This window comes from Cyprinus carpio, chromosome B23 (assembly GCF_018340385.1).
Source record: "Cyprinus carpio isolate SPL01 chromosome B23, ASM1834038v1, whole genome shotgun sequence".
NCBI classification, from domain to species: domain Eukaryota; kingdom Metazoa; phylum Chordata; class Actinopteri; order Cypriniformes; family Cyprinidae; genus Cyprinus; species Cyprinus carpio.
In genome coordinates this window covers 13,154,904-13,164,253 of record NC_056619.1, presented here as the reverse complement: position 1 = coordinate 13,164,253, position 9,350 = coordinate 13,154,904, and the positions used below count along the sequence as shown (strand labels likewise).

The 9,350-nt window shown below is 34.5% G+C and overlaps 1 protein-coding gene across 2 annotated transcripts; it reads right to left on the bottom strand.

Annotated features, from left to right (window-relative positions):
* Positions 1–133: 133 nt before the first annotated feature.
* slc35c2 (solute carrier family 35 member C2) lies at positions 134–8,662 on the bottom strand. Of its 2 annotated transcripts, none has more exons than XM_042751234.1 (10): positions 8,139–8,662; positions 7,807–7,943; positions 7,572–7,722; positions 7,182–7,245; positions 4,969–5,041; positions 3,345–3,513; positions 3,173–3,256; positions 1,884–2,059; positions 1,594–1,723; positions 134–743 (listed from the first exon to the last, which is right to left on the bottom strand). In XM_042751234.1, exons 2-10 carry the CDS (start codon positions 7,915–7,917, stop codon positions 616–618), a joined length of 1,086 nt encoding a protein of 361 aa, XP_042607168.1. In that variant the 5' UTR covers positions 7,918–7,943; positions 8,139–8,662; the 3' UTR covers positions 134–615. The 2 variants fall into 2 exon arrangements, with proteins under 2 accessions (XP_042607168.1, XP_042607166.1); XM_042751232.1 differs by having other exon boundaries at positions 8,303–8,662.
* Between the last annotated feature and the right edge of the window lie 688 nt (positions 8,663–9,350).

Genomic DNA, 9,350 nt, shown 5'->3' with positions numbered 1-9,350 from the left:
AGTCAAAGGGAAGGAATCCATGGTAGAAGAAAACTAAGTTAATTCATTTGATTAAAAAACAAACAAACAAGTAGTTCATTAACATTCTATATTATAATTAGTGAAGCAATTATTGTGGGCAAGTGAAACAGAATTGATATTTAGTCCTTTATTGCCATGTAAACAAATGTGTAAGGCCACTTGAAAATTGGTCCTGTTCTGAGATCAATGCCACCAGCGGTTTTGAAGTTGTATTTCACCTATAAGTTACCATTCTGTCAAACTTACTCACCCATTTGTCTTCCAAAACCCGTATGACTTTTTCTTCAAAGAGTAAATAAATTATCATTTTATCTTTTTTTGACAGCCCTTGGTCTCCATCCACTTTCATTTTATGGAAGACATTGGAGCAGCATGAGGGTGAGGAAATGATGACTGAAATGAAATGTTCAGATGAACTAACCCACCCAGTCTTTTTAGAGTCCTGTCTTCCCAAAAGCAAAGAGCCTAAGAGCAAAGATCATTCATATCATAGCTGGGGCTGGCTGAGTACCTGTGATCAATGTGACCATTCATTTAAGCCTTTAAGGGAACACATTCCACAAGTCTATTTAGGACATTCATGTCATCCTGGAACTAATAAAGGATCTCTTGCTCCTCTTCATCATTTGTGTCTTCACAATAGTCTTCTTTTGTCTGTAGAAGTGGAAGCTCAAGGTCCGGGTTGTCTCTGACTGGTAGTTGTCTCACCATGGGGCCATTTCCTACAAAAAGACAGAAACACACACCCTAAGAACAATACCTGGTCAAAACAATTATTGATTTAAAAACCAGCGTTGCACGTTTTCTTTTTCTTAAAGGCCCGCTGTTTATTTATGAGTATACATTTTTAGCCAATCTAGTATTGAAGCTGTACTTTAACACAATCGATAATGCCAGCAGAGGTCCAATATTGGCTATGTTAAAGTCTCTCATAAAATGTGCTAAGAAATAATAATAATTAAAATAATCCAAGCTAATTTACTTAAAAAAATTAAAATTGAAAAAAGGTAAAAAATGTAAACTAATTTAATTAAAAAACATGATGTGTAGAATGATATTTAGTTTAGATAAATAGTTTTTCACATTACAGAAGTTACAAAAAAAAAAACAAGAGTTTGACCCGTTAAATTTTACTTTTTAATTTTTTTTAAATTTTAACCTATCTATTTCCTAAATGCAGGTCTTACTGTGAACAATTCATCTGTACAGGTGTTTCATTTTTTCAAGAAAGAAAAAAATATGTTCATCTGCCTTTACGTTTAAATGGAGATAAATCTCAAAGAAGCACAGAATAAAGTCTCCACCCTTTTTTTCTTTTATGCTAATTTATTATACAATGATGTATGTAAAAAAAAATATAGTACACGTCGCTACTTATGTTTCATCACAACAAGTAAAAATTAATTAACTCTGAAACCGCCTGATTGTTCTTAAAAAGTTTTTTTTATTATTGTTATTATTATTTTATGCCTTTTATATTTTGTTCTTTTGTTTGTCATTTATTGTGTAATACAAAACTATGCAAAACATTACAAATACTTACAGTACATGCATAATCGGAATGAGTCTTACCTTTGTTGTAGTATGTTTTGAGGCCAACATGCAGTGATATGCCAGACAGACACACAGCAAAGCCCAACCAGTTGACTGTGCTCATTTTATCCCCCATGAACTCCACTGCCAGCAGCAGAGTGCACACCTCCTACAGAGACAAAGAGAATGTCATTGTGAAGAACATTCATGGTTTAAGGCTAATAAAGGCTTTGAAACCAAGCTAAACTGTTGAGAAATGGAGAAAAACAAAATGATGAGGCATACAAAGAACTCATAATTATGTGAAAGCAACAAAGATGTATTCTCACCTTAAAAATGCCTGCAATAGATAGCGTCAGACTGGAGGTGCGGGAAACCAGCAGGAACTCAGAGAAGCCCAGCCCAAATGCCAGCATTCCACCCACAGTCAGAGTCACCAGAGAGTAGAGCAGGTGGGAGAGCTCACTGACCCTGAAGAGCTTCTCTGTGGTACTCACACTCAGCCCTGCTCAGCAATCACAGGATGAAGAAACAAGCTGAGTACCTAAAGTTAGTCAATTGTGGTCCATTTTCAAGACAAGTATTAGAGCAAAAATACTTGATTCTTAAATTGTGAAGTAAAACTTTAAGTACCCATTATGTTGATATTTGTTGTATTAAATCTAAGCTGATTTCATTTTTTTTTTTATGTATATGGGTATATTTTTACCCACTACAACATTATAACATCTGATTTTTTATTTTGAGGTAAAATATGACCCTGAAATTTCTTTGTGAGATTTGCACTTATGGAAGAATAAATACTAAAATAAAGCTCAAATTAAAGACAGGAATCCCACACGTTCTAACCAATCAATGGCTTTGGCATTTGTTTGTGATGACTAGATGAAGAGTTCTTTAAAATTATTTTATATACCTTTTGTCCAGAGTAAACGATGAGCACCGCCATTACGAATTCTAACTTCTGATTGGATGTCTCCTCAGGAACCCATTCAAATAATGCCCATCTGTTTTTAATGTTGGCAGCTTTGTGTCATCTAAACACTCATTAAACTTTGAGGAGTGAGGCACTGAAAAATTACGGTAATTGCAACACTGTAAAGTGATGGCGCTATTGAGCCATGTGCTTTTTAAAAACATTTTAATAGGTTTAACATTAGATTATCAGCTTGGAATATATGCTAATTTGACTAGAATGACTGGAGAAATGCAAAGCATCCTTCCGTTTAAGAGTCAGGTGTGACTTCCGCGTTCAGGAAAAACATCTATAGAGATCACACTCATAAAAACAATTTCTAGGCAGCATAATATTTAACAACTTAGCATAGCTAGAAAAACAGCGCTTTTAAATTGTATTAGTTCCAGGCCTCAAAATCACAGTTTTGAAATACACTAATACTTCCACATTTTCCAGGATTATGGAACCTACATTGCTGTTCAAAAATTTGGGGTAAAGTTTAAAAAAATGCTCTACAAATCTGCATTTATTTGATCAAATATACATTAAGAACAGTAATATTGTTGTTATGCATAATGTTATAATATATTTATTTTTTTTTAAAAATTGAATATATTTCAATACATTTAAATACATAAAAAAAACTGGTGTCGGACTGACCCTCATTAAGAAGAAACAGAGGAAAGAGGCCAAGGAACATGAGAGGCTGCAGATGGTACATAGTGTCTATGGGGTTCTGAAGGCCTGTGTGGCAAAGACAAGGACATAAGAGTCACGAGAATTCACCACTTCACCATACAGACTGAACACAGTTCATAACATGTTGACTTACCAAGCTCTGCTTTCTGCATGAGCACTTGAGTAAGAGTCCAGCGGATCCCTCCGATGAAAGAGGCCAACAGGACCATGATGAAACCCTCCAGATTAAACTGAGTGGACTTGAGAGTGAACATGAACAGACCACTGGCTATCAGCAACACCACAAGGATAAGGAATGGGTTCTGTTAGGTGCAAAAAAGTCAGACAACACACATTACTACAACAAACACCAAGTCAAGTAATTACATCAACAGAAAATAAAATTGCATTTATGAATTTTAATGGGATCTTTAATACAGCTAAAATCAAAAGTGAACATGAACTGGTTTATAATGGCTTCCTGTTACAACTGATTTTACCCTCTTAAATCACCTAATGGCTTGGCAACTGCATGTATTATGTATGTATTATGATCATATTACCCCAGTCTTACAGTCTTTGCACTGGCTACCTATCAAGTTCCATATCACTTACAAAATATTATTAATTACTTAATAGGCCCTTAATGGTTTAGCTCCTGCGTACCTATCTAGTCTTCTACCACGCTACAACCCATCACGTTCCCTAAGGTCACAAAACGTTGGACTTTTGGTAGTACCTAGGATAGCAAACCACTTAAGGAGGTAGAGTTTTTTCGCATTTGGCTCCCAAACTCTGGAATAGCCTTCCTGATAATGTTCAGACACACTTTCTGTTTAAATCCAGATTAAAAACACATCTCTTTGGCCAAGCATTCAAATAATGCATCTCGTAATTTTGGACTGCAGTTATATCTGATCAAATGCACATTATTATTCTTTAGCTTGGGTTAAACTAATTAATTTTACTTGGCTAGAACAGCAGCTACGCTAATTATGGCTCTATTTGTTTCTCTGTTTTGCCACGGGATTTAACAAGCTCCAGTCTGGATCCAGAACACCTGAGAAGAGATGATGCCAGCCTCTCAGAGGACCTCAGATGATGCTAACCATGAAGCAACATACAGAACTACCACATTTTGCTGTAAGTTTGATTGCATAATTGCTGTTAATAATTACCTGTTCACTAAGGGAAAGAGTTTAAAGCAAAATAATGTATTTTTTACTATTACATTATTACGTTTGGCGAGCCAACTACTGCTCACCTAAATACAGAAACATATATCAAGACAAAAACACTCACTGGCAAAAAAAAAAATAAGCTGGGTTAACATCTCACACGCAGTTTTCAAAGTGTGACTGCTCAGAAAAACTCTCACAGCATATTTATTAAAGAGCATTTTAACAGTTCAAAAAGTCTAATCTAAAAATGTCTGCTCTAAAATGTCTGCTGTTAAAACATAAGTCATCATTACCACAATTGGAATGCACTCTCTTTAAAATCTCTAAATGTACTTTAACGGTCACACTCTATAACATGCTGTTCTCTAGTCTGGGGGTGATAATGATTATATGAGCACATACATAGAGAGCAGCCAGCTCAACAAAGTCATGAAAAGATGTCTTATTAAATTGCTGCCTATGGCTAACAATGCATCTTGATTTGGCCTTTTGTAAGTAAAATAAATGCTTAATGGGTCTGAACTAAAAATAGCTTCCTTTGAATAATAGCATTCCTGTAAGTCCTTTATTCAAGAATTGAGTGTATTTCACACTTACCGGCTCCTCCAGTTTGAAGACCAGAGAGAAAAAGAGAATGAAGAGAACAGCTGAAGACTTGGTCATGGTGTACCTAGAAGAAACCCCAAAGTCCCAAGTAGTTTCAATTAAACTTGCATTTCCTGAAGCAAACACCAGTGTTTGAAGGTCAAGTGTTCAGGTTTTAAGACTGGAATACCTTACATGACTATTGCATAGATTTTGCCCCAATTTGCAGTCTGTAGGAGTTAATAATATAATTAATTACTAAAAGTCAGAGCCAGTCTGCAGATTTTGGGTAATCGGTGTTGACAGATTTAACAGAAAATAATGTAGAGTATGAAAGGAAGAAAGATTTTTAAGATTCAGGCTTTGATTTCATCCAGAGTTTGGTTTCATCCAGAAAATAAAAAATGATTTTAGAACACATATTGTTTTTCATATAACATTCAACTCCTAGCAACGAGATGTCCAGTAAGCATTTACAAAGATGATACGTGAGAAAAAAATTGTGATTCATCAAATTATGTAAGAAAAAGATTCCTACGAGACAAGTGTAGCAAACTGGTTGCCAGGAGCAACACTAATACATTCACATATATATATATATATATATATATATATATATATATATATATATATATATATATATATATTAGGGCTGTCAAATGATTAATCACGATTAATCACATCCAAAATAAAAGTTTTGTTTACATAATATATGTATGTGTACAGGGTATATTTTATAATGTATATATAAATACACACACATAAATTATATATTTAGAAAATATTTACATGTATATACATTATATATTTATATTCTTATATTTTATATTATATATAAATATATTTAATATATAAACATAACATATTCTTCTTAAATATATACATGCATGTGTGTGTATTTATATATACATAATAAATAAAAACACAATAAAAACAAATATAACAAAAACAAAAAAATTCACTGCACAATCCCATGACTGATTCAATCAATTAAGTATGCATTTAATTAAATGTGCATTTAAAAATAGACAGCACATGTACATGTAATCTAACAATATCTACGAAATGTTTGAATGAAATCTGTGGCTGTGTTCGAAATGGCATACTTGCTTACTGCCCAGTACACAGTGTATACTGCCTACTATTTTTTAAAAATAGTTTGTGAAACAGTATACAATAAGCAACAAAAGTTTCAGAGTAGTATGCTACCGTGTTGTCAAATGACAAAAAAAAATGAACCTTAATTCAGCACAGCTGTCGAGGTTGTTACCTTACAAATAAATGTGTGAACCATTCTTTTTTACAAAGGCTTGTTAATAAGGATGCATATTAGTAAACAATGTTACATTGCCCAATTAAACTTATCTCATAATTAATTAACTTAACATGTTGAACAGAACTGGATCAACACTAAGCTGTCTTTAACTGAACAATATTTTCTTTTTGGCAGTTACACTAAGTGCAAATAATGATACATTTTATTTATATATTATATTACTACAATATTATTGTTATTTATTATATTTGAAACAATTTGTACTGTATAAAGTGCTATAGAGATAAAGGTGATGTCATTTGACTTGATCGGAAACATGCCGTAGAGATTAAGGTACAATTTATGTCCTACTAACGATATTGTTTTTAGAAACAGAGCAATAGTTAGTAGTTTACAGTAATATGTATATACACATATAAAAGTGTTACATTTATAATTACTGTCCCCCGTTTCCAGTTCTCTCACAATTTGAAGATGAAATGTTACATGGAGCGTGTCGCGTTCTGGAAAACAGTATACCATGCAGTGTCTTCAGATGCATGCATCAAATTTAAACAAATGTGGCAGGTAATCCGGGAATTCCATGCATACAGAAAATTCACATACTATTCACATTATACACACTGCATGCATACTGCAATAAAGTAGAAGTTTTATGGTAGTATGCCATTCTGAACATTGCTTGTACTTGCACTGATTTTAGTGTACTTGAGTTATATTTAGCAGATTCTGGCAAATATAGTAGGTCATCTGGGTATTCCATGCATACAGTAAATCTGCATACTATTCACAGTATATATTCTGGCTACTGCAGAAATAGTAAGAGGTGTATGACACTATGGCATTTCGAACACAGCATTTATGTCTGTTTTTATGTTTGAGAAATAAGAATAAAATTCTGCCTTGCAAGCACTATAAAATCCAATCTCTCAGGAAATAGCATGCTTACAAACTAATAGTGATGAAAAGGAAGCTCCAGTTGGACAATCCGATATCCAGCGCTGTTGCCAGGGCTGATGGACACAGACAAACAGTTGTACACATATTATTGTACGATGAATCACTATCTCAGTATAATACAAAGCATATACTGTACATCATAAATCATTCTTTGCTAAAACTTGAATAATGGGCTTGTGGACAAGATTCCGGAATACTTGAGCAGAGATCAACTAGATTCGCTATACATTCAATCAGTGTGGACTTCACCCACCCAAAACTGTGTGTTGGACAGAAAAGATAACATGTTTTATCTCATCAGCTACTATTATGAAACACATTCAAACTAATTTTTGGTCTTTGGACTCACCGATGAATTTTTTTCCCAAAACAAACTTACCTGTCGGGGCCACTTTAGAAAGGTAAACCTTCCAGGGAAGTGTCACTCGAGGCTTTCCCGTCCAGCACTGCATGGCAAAGCGTGTCAGTGTGGAGAAACTGAAAATTATCACGAGATGGAGCAGCGTCATGAACAGAGGAAAGTGGAAGTCCTGAGGCAAATAAAAAACAGACATTATACAAACCTAATGGGCAAAAATAAGTGCAGGTTTTCACTCAGCTGAACTATATCTCACCCTCATGAGCCACTTGTTGTAGAATGTTATGCCAATGGAAAACACATAGTAGAAGAGCACCAGGCCCACGGTGCGCAGCGCCCTGCAGAGGAACTGCGTCGGGCACGCCATCCTCCTGGACGAGACACAGCTAAACACTATTAACAAGAGGAAGGCAATAAGAATTAATCAGAGCTAGTATGTTAACTCTGGGGAGGTTGATAAAAACATGCAGGGCCAAAGGTTGATGTGCCCGAGTACTGATAAAAGAAGCACTTCTTGAACAGTGCAACATATTGTATCAGAACAGCTGTGCTTTTAAAATGTCTGATGAAGTGCGAGAGGAAACTTACGGTTTGTTTTGACAGGCGTTTAAGCAATATATAAACTAAACGTTGTCTCACGCACTAAACCTAGTTACTTCAACTGATGTTGTGACAGTTTGCGCACGCTGGCTGTGCCATTTAACGTTACAGCTAACCAGAACTAGCTAAGGTCAGTGACCACATTTTCTTACCTTACTGTTTACATAGTCCTCGAAAAACAAAAAGCTGGTAGCATCAAACTCTATGTAACCATCATCTGGAAACGCGAGTCGCTTCAGAGCACTAAGGTGACTTAACGCGAGACCCTGCCATACAATAGTGCCTTTCAAATAACTGTTTTTGTTTGTGAACCTACAGACACCCCTGTGTAGTTACTTCTGCTGCTGTGACGTGGACGTTTCTCTGCTGACACTTGCGCTGCAGCCCGGGAAAATTTGAATCCTACACATAATGTTTTGAAATTAAAGCTTTTTCTGAATTTTTATTAAGCACACAAGAAGTGCCAAAGCCAATGTAAATGCGCTAAAATAATTGATTGATTTCTGTTTGTTATGTTTAGCGCTTATCGTCTCTCTCTCTATACTAAAATCTTTTATAATAATCAGAACAACCTCTTCAAACAAACAAATCACTAACCAAACTGACTCATTCTTTATAAAAAGGGTCTCCAGTCAAGAACTCATCGGCTGAATTCAGAATAAAGATGTGTTGTAATAATATAATTACCACGGACATGGTCCGAGAACCGATGACAGAGCTGATAGTTTGTGAAGTGAACTTTTAACTGATGGACACACGAAATTACACGAAAACTCCCTCCCAAATAAAATGTGTTTATTAGTGTTTACGAAAGACAGAGAAAAATAAATATATACAGAATTAAACTAAATAAAAAAGACAGCAGTTTAAAGTTTTAAATGATCTTTAACCTTCTAGCAAATCTGGATTTGTTTTGTTATATGTACTTAAAAGAAACAAATCAATAAATACCTTAAAACTTGGTTTAGAATCACGTTTTTTTTTTTGACAAAACCTCTGCAGTTTTATTTAGAATATCTTACATACAATATTATTATGTCACGTGCATAGGTAACAAGACAAAAACTGAAGTAAATTCGATCCACAACACATATATAAAACACATAATGTGCTGAATTTATTGCATGTAATTTTATTTAACTATAACAACTATTTAAAACAAATCCAAACATAAAAATCTAAACTGCTCGGCAGCACTGA